At 33.1% G+C, this 19,661-nt stretch overlaps 2 protein-coding genes and 1 pseudogene across 2 annotated transcripts; all 3 read right to left on the minus strand.

The window, feature by feature from the left end:
- Positions 1-664: 664 nt before the first annotated feature.
- On the minus strand, positions 665-7,979 carry LOC131611070 (receptor-like protein Cf-9 homolog; annotated as a pseudogene).
- Positions 7,980-12,409: 4,430 nt separating this feature from the next.
- LOC131608787 (receptor-like protein Cf-9 homolog) lies at positions 12,410-14,854 on the minus strand. Its single transcript, XM_058880327.1, has one exon. The coding sequence runs from the start codon at positions 14,814-14,816 to the stop codon at positions 12,546-12,548; it is 2,271 nt and encodes a 756-aa protein (XP_058736310.1). The 5' UTR covers positions 14,817-14,854; the 3' UTR covers positions 12,410-12,545.
- Positions 14,855-15,766: 912 nt separating this feature from the next.
- Positions 15,767-17,563, minus strand: LOC131611071 (receptor-like protein 9DC3). The gene has a single exon (XM_058883195.1). It carries the CDS (start codon positions 17,561-17,563, stop codon positions 15,767-15,769), a length of 1,797 nt encoding a protein of 598 aa, XP_058739178.1.
- Between the last annotated feature and the right edge of the window lie 2,098 nt (positions 17,564-19,661).

Genomic DNA, 19,661 nt, shown 5'->3' on the forward strand with positions numbered 1-19,661 from the left:
AAGGAGTATGAACTATGAAGATTGAAGATTGCCACATTTTGTCTTTCACTTTCTTTGAATGTGATTTTATTGATATGCATAAGGAAAATATATATGATGACATGAAGGCTTTTTATTATGAAATAAAATAAACAATTCAATACTCTTCCCTCTTCCATAGTCCTCTATTTATCCTATTTTTAATTTATTTTTACAGTTAAAAGTTTTGAATTTTGTTTTGAGTTGATGAAATGTGGTGGAATGAAGCAATACAAGATGAAATAGAATAAATTTCTATTCTTCTATAAGAGTGATGAACACCATATTGAATTATATAGTGAGATTTATAGCTTATGTATTAATTTTATAAAGAATATACTATGTTATGTTCTATTCTATTTTAAATAGGTTAAGGAATATACTATTTAAAAATATTGATTCTTAACACTCTTTTTTAAGCTAGATCATATGAGCTGAGCTTGTTAAATGTAATCCACTTGAGAATCCCTAAGAGATTTAGTGAATCTGCAAGATTTGTTGTTTATTTTGGTGAACTTCCTATTTTTTCGTAATAATTCAGACAAACAAGCAACAAAATACATATGAGAACAACATACTGTTATTGATAGGCATTCATAATGAAAGGAGACAACAACATATGAGAATAAAATACAAAAGAAAGAGAAAAAGATTCTTTTAACTAGAACCTTTTAAGCCACCAAGGTACTTGTGAGCTATAACTGATTCCCAATGCCACTCCAGCAACAAGACCACCTACATACCCAATCAGACTTACTTTCCATCCAATTTCAAACAAAGATTCTGAGTCATGGTCATCATTAGAGGCTGCAGGCCCTGGATGCTCTTTACACTTCTTTGACAATTGGTTCCCACACAAACCTTGGTTACCCTCAAATGAGTTGCCTTGGAATGTAGAAAACTATTCATTTTGTGGTATAGGTCCTGTGAGATTGTTGAAGGACACATTAAAGAACTCCAGAAAGGTGAGTTGTGTCAACTCTTGGGGAATCTTCCCCGAAAGACTGTTGAAAGACAAGTCAAGTGCTTCAAGTTCTGAAAGCTTCCCTAAGGAAGCTGGAATGCTGCCAACAAAGTTGTTATTTGACAAGTTGAGCAAAACTAGTCCTTTCAAGTCCCCTATGATTTTCGGTATCTCTCCACTGATTTTATTGCTTGAGATATCAATCACTATCAAGCTATAAAACTCCTGAAGCTTCTTATAAACCATGACTATCCCTTTGTTTGACATTGTGAACGAATAAGAAGCATTTGCACTTACCGAATAATCTCCTGGCTTGTAGGACGCATGGAACATTGATGTTTCCTCGTACTGTAATTGACTTGTGTTGGAAGTTTTCATTGCTTTCAAACTTTGAATCATTTCTGATGGAAATGTTCCAGCGAACTCATTGTGAGATAGGTCAATGATGTGAAGCTTGAAAAGTGTGCATGTCATGTTGTCTGGGCACGTAATGTCCCCATTAAACTCATTGTCACTTAAAGCCAATACCTTCAACTCAGGTAAATCTCCTAGCCAGAATGGAAATATCAAAGTACTCTAGCAATCCACAACTGACCAATTCTTTTGGCAACTGACCGTAAAGATCGTTTTTGCTGAAATCAATTATCTTAAGGGTATTGTCCATCTTTTATGTTTGAGGAATGAGATCAGCAGACAATTTGTTCCCTTGTAACGACAGGATTTCTAGATATTGGCTAAAGTCACTTATACATGAGGGAACATTTCCACTTAAAATGTTGAATGATAATCTAAGATGAATGAGTGATTTTAGATTGCATATGGATGGGGATATTTCTCCTGTCAACGAACTGTGGGAAACCACTAAGGTTTTTAGACTTGATTTTCTCCACAACCAACTAGGTAGTGATGTTATATCGTTGTATTTCAAGCTAAGATATTCTAAATCACTAGAATATCTTATAAATGTTGGAACCTCAAGTAAATCGCATGAATCCAATAGTAAGTTTTGAATTCCAGAATCGGTCATATGGGATAAATTTTTACCGTTGTACAATGACAGTTTACTGAATGATAAATCAAGATAAAATAGATTTTCCAGCCGTAGAAACGTGTCAAGCTCTAACTTTCCAGACAAAAAAATTGTGGTTTAGGCTCAAGACAACTAAATTTGTAAGGTTCATCATCCAAGATGGAATTTCACCATTTATATTGCTATTTTTTGCAATTAATATTTCTAGTTGGGTTAGATTTGCAAAAGATAATGGGATGTCACTGCCAATGTTGAGGGAGGATATCTCCAAGACAATGAATGATGAGAGCTTACCAATCCATGATATGGTCTCAAAAGTAAATTCATTATGACCAACTCTCAAGTTTCTAAGTTTGGTAAGATTTGTCAGGGATGCAGAAGGGTCACCCCTAAGTTTGTTTCGTTGAAGATCTAGCTGCATGAGTTGTGTGAGATTGCTCAGGGAAGAAGGAATATACCCCCAAAAATGGCAACTGCCAATTGCTAGGGTATTTAAAGAACTAAGCTTTCCAATGGATTCTAGAAGCATACCATTGAAACCTGTATAATCAAGTGCTAATATGGTGAGTGAACTAGACTGAAATTCTGGCAACCTACCAATGAGATTTGGATTAAATCTCAAAGATATTGTGAATCACATGATCTGTGTGCTCATCACATTGGATGCCATCCCATGAGCAACATTCATTGCTTGCATTCCAAGATATTGTTTTAGGATAACCGAGAGGATTATCCGAAGCAGACTTATTGATGATAAAGCCTTTCTTAAATTGCCACAAGACATCACTTTCATCTTCATGACACTTTTGGTGAGTTAAAGGAAAAGATGTAGTAAATGTGAAAGAAAAAAAGAAATTGAACTGACAAAACAAGAGACCACACAAAAACCATTGTATCTGAATATTTGAAACTGGAAAGTTTGGATGAAATGGTAGACACATATTAGGTGGTTCTTATAGTAAAGAAATAGACTGCAATATAATAAATGAATATATTTTCTAATGAACTTGATTATCACAAGTCCATATCTATGTTAGGCTAATGGTGTGAGGTTTATTTGATCAACTCCAAAATAAATTTGTCCTTTGGTGTTTAAATTCAAAGAAAGGTATTTGGAGATTGGCTCTTATAGTAGAATCTGCAATTTGATTACATCTTTCTTGTAATAATTTCAAACACATGGAACTCATGCATGGACTTCTATATAACTAGCAATTTGCGCTGATTCTACGGTTCATTATTTTAAATCTCTCCAATCAATTCCATATATAGTCAATTGTAATATTTTGAATTTGGACTTTTCTTGTGCAATTTTATTTTGTATTTCACGCAGAAATTTGCGCCTTCTCTTCTTATACTCAACATTTCATAATATATGATTGTGTACACTGTCATATATAACACTCTCATGATGTACACTGTCAAATCTTTACATTAAGAGCAGTTGCTTTGAGATACTATTTATTCTTAAGAAAAATGATAATAAACTGGTCAGGTATGATTGTTTTTTTAGAAAGGTTGAGACCATCCTCTAGAGAGTTCCATTTTGAAGTTTCGTGACTATTGGAAGGGTTCTTTGGGTTAAGGAACAAACCAGTGACAAAATGAGTGGAATAGTTGACCTGAGATGATGTGCATTTAATACTTGTTTAGTTAATGAAATGCAAGAATTTTACTTGTCACCCTCTAAATTATACCTCACATCCCATTTATCATCATTTAAGAAATACTTTTGGAGAAATTAGACAATATTTCCGAATGAAATTTTTGGTAGAGCAAACAAATTTTCCGATATTGATAAATTTTTCTTGGAAATTTCATATTTACCACTGAATACGGGAAATTTAGTGGTATACTGAAATTTCCGGTGGTATAATCATTTGAAAATTTTCAAAGATCAGGATTTTACGGACATATTAGGAGGATTTTGATTGCATCGACAAATTTGTGTGGTTTAGAATGAATCGCCATTTGTATAAATAGGGGCATATGTTATAGAAAAATACATCTCAAAAAAATTCTCTTCCTCAATTTTTGATTAAGGCAAAAGTGTCTTTCAGCGGAAATAATTCTCCGGTTGATTTCAAGCTTTCAGATGGCGCCACATCTCTCGCCAATTTGATAGAAAAGTTGAATGAATGACTGCCTGATACTGATAACAGAAGGGTGCGGAAGATCGAGTTTCGTGAAGATTGGATCGATAGTAATGAAAGTGTGAAATACAACTTGATTGAGTTGAGGACTGACGAAGATGTCAAGGCCATGTGAAAATCATTTCACCGTATGATAACTAAAGGACCGATCGAGTTAGATATGCTGATAACAAGATCCGTCGACGATATAATGAAGATGTTGAAACGTCCAGAATCATCTGGTCGTACCCTATGAAGCACAGAAACCTCTAGGAGTTGGCGTGTCGCGGTGTCCGACACGCGTCGGTGTCCGACACTCGTACGACACGCGTCGAAAAAGTCAGACAAGTGTCGAAAAAGTCATACAAGTGTCCCCAAATAAATGATTTATTTTCTTTGATTTGACATTCTTTAAATCGGTGTCCAACACCTATATGACACTCATACAACATATTTCGGACAATTTAAAGAAGTGTTAAAAAATAATTTTCCTTTTTCCTTTGCTTCAACACACCTTATACATTTTTTAAGACAAATGTCACACACATCTAAAAGAATTTCACATGTATTGAAGCAATGTTATCAATGAAGATTTAAATCAATATTTTTTATTAAGATAGAGACTTTTTTAAGTAAAATCTTAGGCTGAAGAAATCTTCTGTAATATAGAAGGGAGATCTTTTTGTCAAATTTAATTAAAATATGCTCAGTTTAAAAACACACTATTGAATTTATATGTTGTGAGTTGTGATATTTATAATAAATTTTCTTATGGAATAAACTTGATAGCTTGGTCCATGCATTGCTTTCTCAATTACTTCTGTTATTTAGATCATTAGGGCCAAAGAGTATGAAGATTGAAAATTGAAGATTGCCACATTTTGTCTTACACTTTGTTTGAATATGTAAAATTTGTTGTTTCTTTTGTTGAACTTACTAGTTTTTCATAATATTTTAGACAAACAAGTAATAAAATACAAACCAAATACAGTGTTATTAAAGGCATTCATAATGAAAGGAAACAACAACATATGATAACAAAATACAAAAGAAAGAGAAGCCTTTTTAAGATCCTTTAACTTAAAAGAACCTTTTAAGCCACCAAAGTACCTGTGAGGCGTAAGTGATTCCCAATGCCAGTCCAGCAACAAGACCACCTGCATACCCAATCAGACTTACTTTCCACCCAATTTCAAACAAAGATTCCGAGTCATGGTCATCATCAGAGGCTGAAGGCCTTGGATGCTCTATACACTTATTTGACAATTGATCTCCACACAAACCTTGGTTACCCTCAAATGAGTTTCCTTGGAATGTAGAAAACTGTTCATTTTGTGGGATAGGTCCTGTGAGATTGTTGTAGGAAACATTAAAGAACTCCAGAAATGTGAGTTGTGTTAACTGTTGAGGAATCTTCCCTGAAAGTCTGTTGAAAGAAAGGTCTAATGCTTCAAGTTTTGAAAGCTTCCCTAAGGAAGATGGAATGCTTCCAACAAAGTTGTTATTTGACAAGTTAAGCAAAACAAGACCTTTCAAGTCGCCTATCATTTTTGGTATCTCTCCACTGATTTTGTTGCTTGAAATATCAATCGCTATCAAGCTATAAAACTCTTGAAGCTTATGATAAATCATGACCATCCCTTTATTTGACATTGTGAATGAATATGACAGATTTACTACCCCAGAATATTCCCCTGGGTTGTAGGACGAAAAGAATAATGACGTTTTCTCGTATTGTAATTGACTTGTGTTGGATGTTTTCATTGTTTTCCAACTTTGGATCATTTTTGATGGAAAACATCCAGAGAACTCATTGTGAGAAAGGTCAATGATGTGAAGCTTGGGAAACGTGCATGTTACGTTGTCAGGGCACCTAATGTCTCCATGAAATTCATTGTCACTTAAAGACAATACCTTCAACTCAGGTAAATCTCCCATCCAGAATGGAAATGAATCGTTGATATTGTTATGGCTAATATCAAAGTACTCTAGCAATCCACAATTAACCAATGCTCTTGGCAACTGACCTTGAAGATTGTTGTTGCTAAAATCAATCATCATAAGGGTATTTTCCATCTGGTATGTCTGAGGAATGAAACCAGACAAATTGTTCCCTTGTAACGCTAGAATTTGTAGATGTCGGCTAAAGTTACCTACACATGAAGGAACATTCCCGCTTAAACTGTTGAACGCTAATTCAAAATGGACGAGCGATTTGAGATTGCATATGGATGGGGATATTTCTCCTGTCAACGAATTGTGGGAAACATCTAAGTTTTGTAGACTTGATTTTCTCCACAGCCAACTAGGTAGCGACGTTATATTATTGTTGTACAAACCAAGAGATTCTAAATCACTAGAATATCTTATAAATGTTGGAACCTCAATTAAATTGCATGAATCTAATAGTAAGACTTGAATTCCAGAATCGGTCATATGGGATAAACTTTCACCGCTGTACAATGACAGTTTATTGGATGATAAATCAAGATAATTTAGATTTTTCAGCTGTAGAAATGTGTCAAGCTCTAGCTTTCCAACCAAAAAATTGTTGGGAAGGCTCAAGATAGCTAAATTTGTTAGGTTCATCATCCAAGATGGAAGTTCACCCTTTATATTGCTATTATCTGCACCTAACATTTCTAGTTGGGTTAGATTTGCAAAAGATAATGGGATGTCACTTCCAATATTGAGTGAGGATATCTCCAAGACAATCATTGAGGAGAGCTTACCAATCCATGAGATGCTCTTGAAAGTAAATTCATTATAACCAACAAACATGATGCTTAGTTTGGTAAGATTTGCCAGGGATGCAGAAGGGTCGCCACAAAGTTTGTTACCTTGAAGGCTTACCAACATGAGTTGTGTGAGATTGCCAAAGGAAGAAGGAATATACCCCGAAAAATGGCAACCCTCTATTGTTAAGATATTTAAAGAACTAAGCTTTCCAATGGATAGAGGCAGTGTACCATAGAAACCTGTCTCATCTAGTCCTAGCTTGGTGAGTGAACTAGACTGGAATTCAGGCAACCTACCCTTTAGATTTGGATTAAATCTCAAATCCAAAATTTTCAAGTTTGGGAGATGAAATACTCCAACTGGAAATTCACCATACAATTCAGAATTGTAAAGACGTAGTTCTTGCAACGAAGTTAGATTTGTGACTGTGTTTGGTAAAAGGGATGAAATAGTCACATAACCAAGTCGAAGTATCTCAAGTTTTGTTGAGTTTTGAATTATGTTTCTGAGATTGGATTGTTTTAGTTGCAACAAATTGACTACACTCGATCCATGATGTGGTGCATTGTTGTAGCTTAGATCAAGATACAACAATTTGGACAACTGTGAAACTTGTGGTGGAATTTCTCCAGAAAATATGGCATGAGAAAGATTCAAATATCTCAGTTGTGAAAGCTCGCCTATCTTAGGTGGGATTTGAGAGTAATTGAAGTGATTGTCAGAAAGATCAAGATGTCGAAGGTGTACAAGGCGAAAGAGAGTGCTATTTGTATCCATTGTACCATAGAGTTGGCTGCTACTAAGATCAATGTGAAACACATGATCTGTGTGTTCATCACATTGAATGCCATCCCAAGTGCAGCAATCGGTGCTTGCATTCCAGGATGCTGTTTTAGGATAACTCAGTGGATTATCCGAAGAAGCAGTCATATTGATGATAAAGCCTTCCTTGAATTGCAACAAGGCTTGACTTTCATATTGATGACACTTTGGGTGAGTTAAAGGAAAAGATGAAGTAAATGTGAAAGAAAGGAAAAGAAAGTGGAGTGACAAAACAAGAGACCAGTGAAACAACATTGTATGTTAATGTTTTAAACAGGAAAGTTGGGATGAAATAGTAGACACATATTAAGTGGTTCTTATACAAAAATAATGGACTGCAATACAAAAAATGAAAATGTTTTCTAGTGAACTTCATTATCATAGACCGTGCATTTTGGTTTAGACTATCAAATGTCCATATCTTGTGTTAGCCCATTGGTGAAGCTAACTTGATCAACTCCAAATTAAACTTTGTCTTCTCTCTTCATATATTCCACATTTCATTATTTGGCCGCATGCATAAAACTTCAATCTTGTTCCAGTGCTAACTTGTGCCTCCAATGCATAGCTTAAAAACATATAAATAAAAAATTTATGTTAAATACAGAAATTTTATTTTGAAAATTTGCAATTAATTTTCTATTGCTTTTTTCCAACATAAATGTTCAATTTGCGTTTCTCAACGCGTGCTCTTAAAATATAAGTTAACATTACTCTAAAATAATTTATCTAATCAATTTTTTTTATTATATTGTATAGTTAGGTTATTATTATTTTTAAAGATCAAATAATATTTTACTAAAAATGAGCAAAAGTTCATTAAAAGATATAAAAGGTACAAGAACTATTAGAAAATAGTCAAATTATACTGGAATGACATAATTACAACAAAATTGTAGTTCGATATTTAATTAGAAAATTATTAGTTGAAAGACTTAATTTAAAGTATTAGAAAAATTAGTAGAAACTGTTTTGAAGCAAATTGAAACTGAACCTAAAACAAAAACAAATCGAAAATGAAAAAGCTAAAAACAAGTTTAAATTTTTTTATTAAAAAAATCGAGAAAGAAACCGTCCAGCTCTTTAATAAATGGTTCAATTTGAGAAAAACAATCTTCTAATGATTTGGTACGGTTCACAATTCTGAACACTTTCATCAAACTAATTATAATTCGATTCGGTTCAAAGTAAATAGAAACGATTTGATTCTGATCGCATAACCTTTTACTATGGCTCAATTTTTTTGTACTGAACTCTACCATGAATAACCTTACTTTTGCCGATTCTATAAGCAACACCAACTATGTTTGATTCGTGTTCCCCTGGATGTGTCACGGGTTATCCTTCAAATAGAACAGGGTACAAATATTATAATCCTCTCATTCGAAAGTACTTGTTTCTAAAGATATCATATATCACAAAAAAAATTCATTAGGAAAAAAAATTCAATGTCTAACATCTTGTCTTCATTAGGAAAAAAATTCAATGTAATAATACAAATTATTGTATGGAGGTAAGTCGTTGACTCTTCAATTAATGGTCATTACTACAAATAATACATTTTATGATAATGATTTTACCTCACATAATAAAAAAGAGAAATGCTAGCAATACTCTCTTTTCAACACTCTCTCCAATATTTACTTTTTTATTGGTTGAAACATGTGTAGGTCCTACCACTTTATGTGAGATCCATTTCCAAAGTGAGGGACCCACACATGTTTCAACCATTAAGAAAATGAGTATTGAAAAGAGAGTGTTGCTAGCACTCCTCAATAAAATATTGAGGTCTAGTACTTGTATGCGCCATTTTTTTTTACTAAAAACCAATCTATTCTGACGGTTTTAATAGAAAACTGAGGGGTAAACTAATTCAGGGTACATGATTCAAATTCAAGCAACTTCAGTTTATGTTTTTATTTCAATTAAAGTGGCGCTTCCTGCGTGTTTTATTTTTAAACCAAAAATAAGCCACTTTTCACATTTGTTATGTTTTACAACTGAGAGTTTGGTAACGTAGACTCACTTGTTTTTATGAAAGTCTATTTTAGCAACATGCACCTTAATTAAAGCTTACTAAAATACCCATTCATAAAAATATGTGGTATTTTAGTAAACCCTTGTGGGGTTTGCTAAAATAAATCCACTTTTTTTATGAAGGTGTATTTTAGCTAATGCACCTTAAAGTACATTTAACTGTTTTTTAGTTAAACCTAGCTAAAATAGACATTCGTAAACAACTCGTTAAAAAAAGAACGAAATCATTCCTTTCACTTCTTCTTAGATCTGGTACGTCAAAAATCACTACTCATGTTACATAAATGTTGTTGTCGTTGTTGTTGTTGTTGTTGTTGTTGTTGTTGTGGAGACTCGAAATCCTAGAGGTTTAATCTTGTTGTTGTTTAAATTGATATTGATGTTATATGTTGTTGTTTTTGTTGAGATAAGTACATTATAGTTTTATTGAGATTGATGTTATTGCTTTATTGTTGATAATGATGTAGTTTTGTTGATAAATTGTTTTTTGTTGTTGTTTAATGTTAGTTGTTGATTCAATGTTAATGTTGTTGTTGCTATTTATTTATTATTGTTGTTATTCTTTATTCCATTTAAAAATTTCCAAAAGGATATCATTAGGGATCGAACATATGACCATTACATCTTTCCCGTTAGTGGATTTTTAACTGAGAGATAATGTGGCACACTTTTTACGACGCCATTTGCTACCTCACATATGAAACTGAGGTAAGACCTCTTATCCAACCAATGTTAAATGTGTTTTCTGTAGTAGTAGTGAGACTTAGATAAACATCTATGTCGTTTCCTAGTTGTCTTGCGTCCAAAATCATCAGAGATAACATCATACATTTATGCTTCATGCCCAATCATACAGATAAGTTGTAAATTATGAGAAGGACAAACTATGAAGTATGGTTAGTACTATGTTTTACAAACGAGTTCATTTCATCAGTGGAAAGTCCAAATCAAAGGTTTCCTGGTTGATGGAAGAAATCTAAAAACAACAAATCAATTTTCTTCCATTGCAAATAATCAACAAAATATCTAATTTTTCCATCACATTTTATTTCATCTGAATGTCATCTAACATTAGAATTATTAGTAGATATTACTTACATTTGCTGGAGGACCATTTATGCTTAGAGCATCATTATCAACATTATTGTCTTTCAACTTGTAGTGTAACTCCCCACATTTCATGCATTGATTCAATTTTTAGAACTCTTGCGTAGCCATGGGTTGACAATGTGTTACCTTTTAGAAGCATGCATTTCTTAAGCAATCTAGTGAAAGTTTTATATATCTATCCACCCATTTTTCCGTCAGATTAAAAACTATTGACACCATTGACAATCGTGTAAAATTTGTGTACAACAAATAGGGCTGGTAATGAACCGAACCAACTCGAAAATAGTTCGAAATCCGAGTCGACAATTAATTCGTTGAACTAGGTTCATGAACCAAATTAAATGAACTTGAATTATACATAGCTTGACTTGTTAGGTTCACAAGTCAACTCGATTATATATGAGATGAATTATATTGACTTTAAGAGTAGGTTTAAAGATTTGCTCTAAATCCAAGTCCTATATTTTCTTCTAATCTAATGGTTTTAATTGATAATTTATGTTCTCAAGTGAGTAAAATATTTTTAAAAATAATTATACAAATAAAATCAACATCGTATAAATTCCAATCTTATAAATTTTATTTTATTTTTATATATTTTATTTAAAAAATATTAATTTAAAATATCAAATATATTAAAAAAAAAACGACTTTTAAGTCCATGAAGTAAGTAAGTTGAACCTAACGAGTAGAACCTAACGAGTTGAACCGAGAAGTTCGTGAACTTTTAATGAGTCTAATTTAAACTGAAAAAAAAGTTCATGACAAATTCGAACCGATATTTTAGGTGAACAAATTCTTAACGAGTCGAACCGAGCTAAGCTGAATTCGACTCGAGTCGACTCATTTCCAGCCCTAACCACAAATATAATGGCTCTTCTTTATCACTTCATCTCCATGACACTTTGTCTTAGTTAAGGAAAGACATGCAGTAAATGTGAAAGACAACAGAAAATAAAGGAAAAGAAATTGCGATAATAATCGAAGAGACCACACAAACACCATTATGAATTGTGGACTTGTACTGCCGTGCATTATGGTTAGGGACATTTTCAAATCTCATAAATTATCTGATCAAGACAGTAGAAAATTTTAGTTTTCTGGATGTGTACATTTGAACTAATGTTAAAGGAGTAGAAAATCTGTCAATTTTGTTAGTACTATACATTGCATTTTGTTGCCTTTTATTGTAGATTCTACCATTTAGTGTTCTCTTCATACTTCATTTTATACATGAAATTTTAATAATACACTATTCGTTATGTTATCCATTTCAAATCTTGTTGCTGTCAATTAAGAGCTGTTATTTCAAACATACATTATTTGCACCAATGAATTCCATTCATTAGTCACTTCAAACCTTGTCATATTAAATATTAAGAGTTCAAATTTCAATCTATTTGAGAATTTTTCAACACTTCAGTTGTGCATTTTGGTTAAAAGTTTCAATCCAAAATTGATTAGTCATTTAAGAGCAAGCAGAAAATAATTTTGAAACTAATTATTCATCAAAATTTAATGGATTTATGGTTTCTTTTGTTGAACTTCCTAGTTTTTCATAATATTTCAAATAAACAAGCAATAAAATACAAACCCCATACATTGTTATTATAGGCATTCATAATAAAAAGAAACAAAAACACACGAGAATAAAATACAAAAGAAAGAGAAGCCTTTTTAAGATTCTTTTAACTCAAAAAAACCTTTTAAGCCACCTAAGTACTTTAGAGCTGTAAGTGGTTCCCAATGCCACTCCAGCAACAAGACCACCTACATATCCAATCAGACTTACTTTCCACTCAATTTCAAAGAAAGATTCCGAGTCATGACCATCATCAGAGCTTGACGTCCCCGGATGATCTATACACTTGTTTATCAATTGATCTCCACACAAACCTTGGTTACCCTCAAATGAATTTCCTTCGAATGTAGAAAATTGCTCATTTTGTGGTATAGGTCCTGCGAGATTGTTGAAGGACACATTCAAAAATTCTAGAAATGTGAGCTGTGTCAGCTCTAGGGGAATCTTCCCTGAAAGACTGTTGAAAGAAAGGTCAAGTGCTTCAAGTTTTGAAAGCTTCCCTAAAGACAATGGAATGCTACCAACAAAGTTGTTATTTGACAAGTTGAGCAAAACAAGACCTCTTAAGTCGCCAAGTACTTTTGGTATCTCTCCACTGATTTTGTTGCTTGAAATATCAATGGCTATCATGCTATAAAACTCTTGAAGCTTCTCATAAACCATGATATGCCCTTTGTTTGATATTGCGAACGAATAAAAAATATGCATTGCCGCTGAAAATTTTTCTGGCTTGTAGGATCTAGAGTATACTGAAACTTGCTCGTACTGTAATTGACCCGTGTCAGAAGTTTTCATTGCTTTCCAACTTTGGATCATTTTTGATGGAAAACTGCCAGAGAATGCGTTGTGAGAAAGACTAATGATGTGAAGCTTGGGAAATGTGTGTGTCACATTTTCACAACATCTAATGTCTCCATGAAATTCATTGTAACTTAAATCCAATACCTTCAACTCGGGTAAATCTCCTAGCCATAATGGAAACGAATCGTTGATACTGTTATTGCTAATATCAAAGTACTCTAGCCTTTTATTGTTGACCAATGTCCTTGGCAACTGACCTTGCAAATTGTTGTTGCTGAGATCCATCATCCGAAGGGCATTTCCTATCTTGTATGTTTGAGGAATGAGGCCAGACAACATGTTCCCTCTAAGCACTAGATTTACTAAAGATTGACTAGATATACAAGATGGAATTTCACCCTTTATACTGCTGTTATCTGCAATTAGTATTTCTAGCAAGGTGAGATTTGCAAAAGATAATGGGATGTCACAGCCAATATTGACCGAGGATATATCCAAGGCAAATATTGATGAGAGCTTACCTATCCATGAGATGGTCTCAAAAGTAAATTCATTGAAACCAACTACCAATTTGTTTAGTTTGGTAAGCTTTTCAAGAGATGCAGAAGGATCACCCCTAAATTTGTTATGTCCAAGGCTTATTTGCATGAGTTGTGTGAGGTTACCAAATGAAGAAGGAATATACCCAAAAAAATCACAACCATTAATTGATAGAATATTTAGAGAACTAAGATTTCCAATGGATATTGGGAGTGTATCGCCGAAACCTGTCTCATCGAGAAATAATTTGGAGAGTGATTTAGACTGAATCTCATGCAAATTACCATTGAGATTTGGATTATATCTCAAATCCAGAAATTTCAAGTTTGGAAGATGAAATACTCCAACTGGAAATTCACCATACAGTTCAGAATTCGAAAGAGATAGTATTTGCAACGAAGTTAGATTTGTGAGTGTGTATGGTAAAGTGGATGAAATTGTCACATAATTCAGCCGAAGTATCTCAAGTTTTGTAGAGTTTTGAATTATGCTTTTGAAACTAGACTGTTTGAGTTGCAACAGATTGACTTTACTAAGTAGAATATTTGGTACAACATGGAAGCTAAGATCAAGAGACACTAAATTGGACAATTGTGAAACTTGTGGGGGAATTTCGCCAAAAAGAAATTTGTGAGAAAGATTCAGGTATCTTAGTTGTGAAAGCTCACCTATCATAGGTGGGATTTGAGAGTAATTGAAATCATTGTCAGAAAGATCGAGATGTCGAAGGTGTACAAAGCGAAAGAGAGTGGTATTTGCATCCATTGTACCATAGAGTTGACTGCTACTAAGATCAATGTGAATCACATGATCTGTGTGCTCATCACATTGAATGCCATCCCATGAGCAGCATTCATTGCTTGCATTCCAAGATACTGTTTTAGGATAACTGAAAGGATTATCCGAAGCAGACTTATTGATGATAAAGCCTTTCTTAAATTGCAACAAGGCATCACTTTCATTTTCATGACACTTTGGTTGAGTTAAAGGGAAACATGTAGTAAATGTGAAAGACAAGACAAGAGACCACAGAAGCACCATTGTATCTTAATATTTTAAACCGACAAGTTTAGATGAAATTGTAGACACATATTAGGTGGTTCTTATAGTAAAGAAATAGACTGCAATATAATAAATGAAAATATTTTCTAATGAACTTGATTATTACAAGTTGAAAATAAATTTGTGCAAAGCTGTTTAAATTCAAAGAAAGGTATTTGAATATTGACTCTTATAGTAGATTTTGCAATTTGATTACATCTTTCTTGTATTAATTTCAAACACATGGACTTTTATATAACATGTAGTGAGGTTTTCTTCATTTGTATCTATTATTTGACTTGGCAATTTGCTCTGATTTTACGGTTCCTTGTATATTTGGAAAACCATTTCATTAGTTTAAATCTCTCCAATAAATTCCATACATAGTCAATTGTAATATTTTGAATTTGGACTTTTCTTATACGCAAAAAATTATCTATTGATTACTACAAAAGGCATGCTTCTTAAAAAAATTATCAGGTGAATAGATTGTTGAAGCTTGCTCGTACTGTAATTCACTTGTGTTGGAAGTTTTTCGTTATTTTCCAACTTAGGATCATTTTTGATGGAAAACTTCCCGAGAATTCATTGTGAGAAAGGTCAATAATATGAAGCTTGAAGCTTGGGAAATGTGCAAGTCATGTTTACACACTGCTTTATTTAAAGGCATATATCAATTCTTAAAAGAAATTATTAAACTTTGCAATATAACATGTTTATCTTTGTACTATTGCAGTAATTCTTAGTACTATTGCAGTAATAATAAAATAGTATATCATAGTTTTGAGATTTCACTACCAAAACGTTGGTTGAACTTACTAGTTTTTCATAATATTTCAGACAAACAAGAGATAAAATACACATAACTTACATTGTTACTATATGAACTCACAAGAACATAAGAAAACAAAATACAACAGAAAGAGAAGCCCTTTTAAGATTCTTTTAACTCAAAACAACCTTTTAAGCCACCTAATTACCTGTGAGCTGTAAGAGGTTCCCAATGCCACTCCAGCGACAAGACCACCTATGTACCCAATTAGACTTACTTTCCACTCAATTTCAAAGAAAGATTCCGAGTCATTATCATCGTCAGAGGAAGAAAGTGGAGGAAATGAGTGTCGTGCATGATCTAAACACTTCTTCAACAATTGATCACCACACAGACCTTTGTTACCCTCAAATGAATCACCTTGGAATGTTGAAAAATGCTTATTCTGAGGTATAGGTCCTGCGAGATTATTGAAGGACACATTAAAGAACTCCAGAAAGGTGAGTTGTGTCAACTGTTGTGGAATCTTCCCTGACAGATTGTTGAGAGAAAGGTCCAATGCTTCAAGGTTTGAAAGCTTCCCTAAGGAAGATGGTATGCTGCCAACAAGGTTGTTATTTGATAAGTTGAGCAAAACAAGACCCTTCAGTTCACCGATGACTTTTGGTATCTCTCCACTGATTTTGTTGCTTGATATATCAATAACTATCAGGCTATAAAAATTTTGAAGCTTCTCATAAACCATGATATGCCCTTTGTTTGACATTGTGAATGAATAAGGAATATCTCTTAGCACTGATACATTTAGTTGCCTTTGGTACACAGCGGATGATGACATTGGGTCATAATGTAGTTGACTTGTGTTGTAAGTTTTCATCGCTTTCCAACTTTGAATCATTTCTAATGGAAATCTTCCAGAGAACTCATTGTGAGAAAGGTCAATGATGTGAAGCTTTGGAAATGTGCATGTCATGTTGCTAGAGCACCTAATTTCTCCATGAAATTCATTATTACTTAAAGCCACTACTTTCAACTCGGGTAGATCTCCCAACCAAAATGGAAACGAATCAATGATATTGTTGTGACTAATATCAAAGTACTCTAGCCATCCACAGTTGATCAGTTCTCTTGGCAGTCGGCCCTGAAAATTGTTGTTGCTGAAATCAATCATTTGAAGGATATTTCCCATCAGGTATGTTTGAGGAATGAGACCAGACAATTTGTTCCCTTTTAAGTCCAGAATTTCTAGATATCGGCTAAAGTTCCCTATACATGATGGAACATGGCCGCTTAAATTGTTGAACGATAAATCAAGATGGAGGAGGAGTGATTTTAGATTGCAGATGGATGGGGATATTTCTCCTTTCAACGAACTCTGGGAAACCAATAAGATTTTTGAAGAGCTAAGCTTTCCAATGGATACTGGCAGTGTACCATAGAAACCTGTCTCACCTAGTTCTAACTTGGTAAGTGAACTAGATTGAAACTCAGGTAACCTACCATTTAAATTTGGATTAAATCTCAAATTTAGAATTTTCAAGTTTGGAAAATGAAATACTCCCATTGGAAATTCCCCATACAACTCAGAATTATAAAGAGAGAGTACTTGCAACGAAGTTAGATTTGTGAATGTGTCTGGTAAAGTGGACTGAATAGTCACATCATCAAGTCGAAGGGCATTTCCTATCTTGTATGTTTGAATCATGCTTCTGAGATTAGAATGTTTAAGTTGCAACGGATTGACTACACTATCTGTCTGGAAGCTTAGATCAAGAGACAACAATTTGGACAACTTTGAAAATTGTGGTGGAATTTCGCCAAAAAAAACGAACAGAGAAAGGTTCAAATATCTTAGTTGTGAAAGCTCGCCTATCTTAGGTGGGATTTGAGAGTAATTGAAGTCATTGTCAGAAAGATCAAGATGCCGAAGGTGTACAAGGCGAAAGAGAGTGCCCTCTCTTTTTATTCTCACCATTTCATAATATATGTTTGTGTACACTGTCATATATATGTAACACTGTCAAATGTTTACATTAAGAGCAGTTGCTTTGAGATACTATTTGTTCTTAAGAATTAGAATGATGGTTCAATCAAATAAAAGACTAAATTGTGCACTAATACAATCAAGTATACAATAAATAAAGCTTTCATTTTTAATTAAGGAAATTACACTCATCTATTAAATAGACACAACACTCCCTTTAGTTATAAAATAGATACTAGGTAAAGGATTTCTATACTTACTATTTTTCTTATTGTTACTAAATACTTCATTGAGATTTCTAATATTTGTAGACTTACTTTTCTCCACAACCAACTAGCATATTTGGAAAACCGTATCAATAAACTAAATCTCTACATTCAATTCCATACATAGTCAATTTAATATCTTGACAGAGCCAATTATAAGATTTTCAATTTGGACTGTTCCAATGCAATTTTATTTGGTATTAGAGGCATGAATATGTGTACATATTCTCTTTATACTCAACATTTTATTATTTAGTTGTATGCATAAAATAAAACTACATTATATAACTGTCTTTCCTCTGGATAACTAGTTTCAGATTTTATACATCTGATGCTTCTTATACTCTCAACACATATCAAATTATGATAAGAGATAGAGTTAATGCAGACTATATGACCAAATAATTGTGATTTTATCCTTCAAAGTAATAAGAGACAGTAATTGAGTCCAACTGATAAATTAGTGCACACTGTCAAATGTCACACTATCGTTAGGGGTATAATTGGTTTGGTTTGGACTGATTTTTAGTTAAAAAAGGTCTGAATTGATGATATCTCTATCAGTTTGGTTTGATTTGATTTTTACAATATTATTTTATAAAATTATATTCATTGGTGTATTCTTCACTATCGTATTTTTCGGTGTATTTTATGCTATCATTTTTAAAAATAATACATTTTATGTAATTTATTTTATGCTCTATTTTTTTAAAAAAAGTAAAAGTTGCTCTTAATTTATACGAAACAGTAACATGATTTTCCTTGCATCATGAAATAAGTTCACTATCAAATATAAAAGTTCGCCTAACTCTCACATCGCCGAACTCTCGGGAGCTTTGATGGCTATTGAGTTCGCCTATGAGAAAGGTTGACTTTCTTTTTGGTTAGAATCGAATTCGGTAGCAGGTGTTAGAGCCTTCAAACCGCCCTACAAAGTCCCTTGGATGATTCACAATAGATGGAGTAACTGTGTCAATATTACCTCTAGAATTTCTTTCGCCGTTTCCCATATTTTCAGAAAAGGGAATACTTGTGCAGACTCTCTTGCTAACATAGGCATTACTTCCACTGATTTTGTTCGTTTTGATTCGCCACCCTTGTGTTTGAGGGCAGATTTTGTTAAGAATAGGCTAGGTTTGCCTTTTTTAAGATTTTCATCCTACTGAGTGGGTTTTGGCCTAGTCCCCCCAGGTCTCTTTTGACGTTCCATTCTTCTTTTTATATATATATATATATATATATATATATATATATATATATATATATATATATATATATATATATATATATATATATATATATATATATATATATATATATATATAATCTTATTAAAAAAACATAAAAGTTCACTCTTAACATTAGAAGGCTGATAAGGGATTTGAAATATTAACAAATAGAACACAACAAAATACGCATCAATTAATATGTTTCACGTCTCAAACAGACATCAACACTATTTTGTAATAATACTAGAAGAAATTTTGTTGAAGAAGAAACAAAAAAGGTAAAAAAAAAAATTAAGGAAGAGAACTACAACACAAAAAAGACGACTATAACATATCTGAACGGCGGTAGAGAGAGCAAGAAGACGAATTTTTCCATCACATAATCTTTCACCTACATGCCATCCAGTATTATTTGCCTCATTTATAATATCAAACAATCTCTTAAACCTTTGAATTATCAATAGGTACCACATCACCTTGGAAGGAACACCCCTTTAAGTTATACCATCATCATATTCAACACCATTGTCCTTCTTCTTGTAGCGTGACTGCCCACACTTCAGACACTCTTTCAAGTTTGCATTCTCTTTCTTA

Source organism: Vicia villosa, linkage group LG6, assembly GCF_029867415.1.
Source record: "Vicia villosa cultivar HV-30 ecotype Madison, WI linkage group LG6, Vvil1.0, whole genome shotgun sequence".
Lineage (NCBI taxonomy): Eukaryota > Viridiplantae > Streptophyta > Magnoliopsida > Fabales > Fabaceae > Vicia > Vicia villosa.

Bases quoted from the DNA above. Each gene is read 5' to 3' on its own strand.
- LOC131608787 (XM_058880327.1), bottom strand. From the start codon at position 14,816: ATGGTGCTTCTGTGGTCTCTTGTCTTGTCTTTCACATTTACTACATGT.
- LOC131611071 (XM_058883195.1), bottom strand. From the start codon at position 17,563: ATGGTGAGAATAAAAAGAGAGGGCACTCTCTTTCGCCTTGTACACCTT.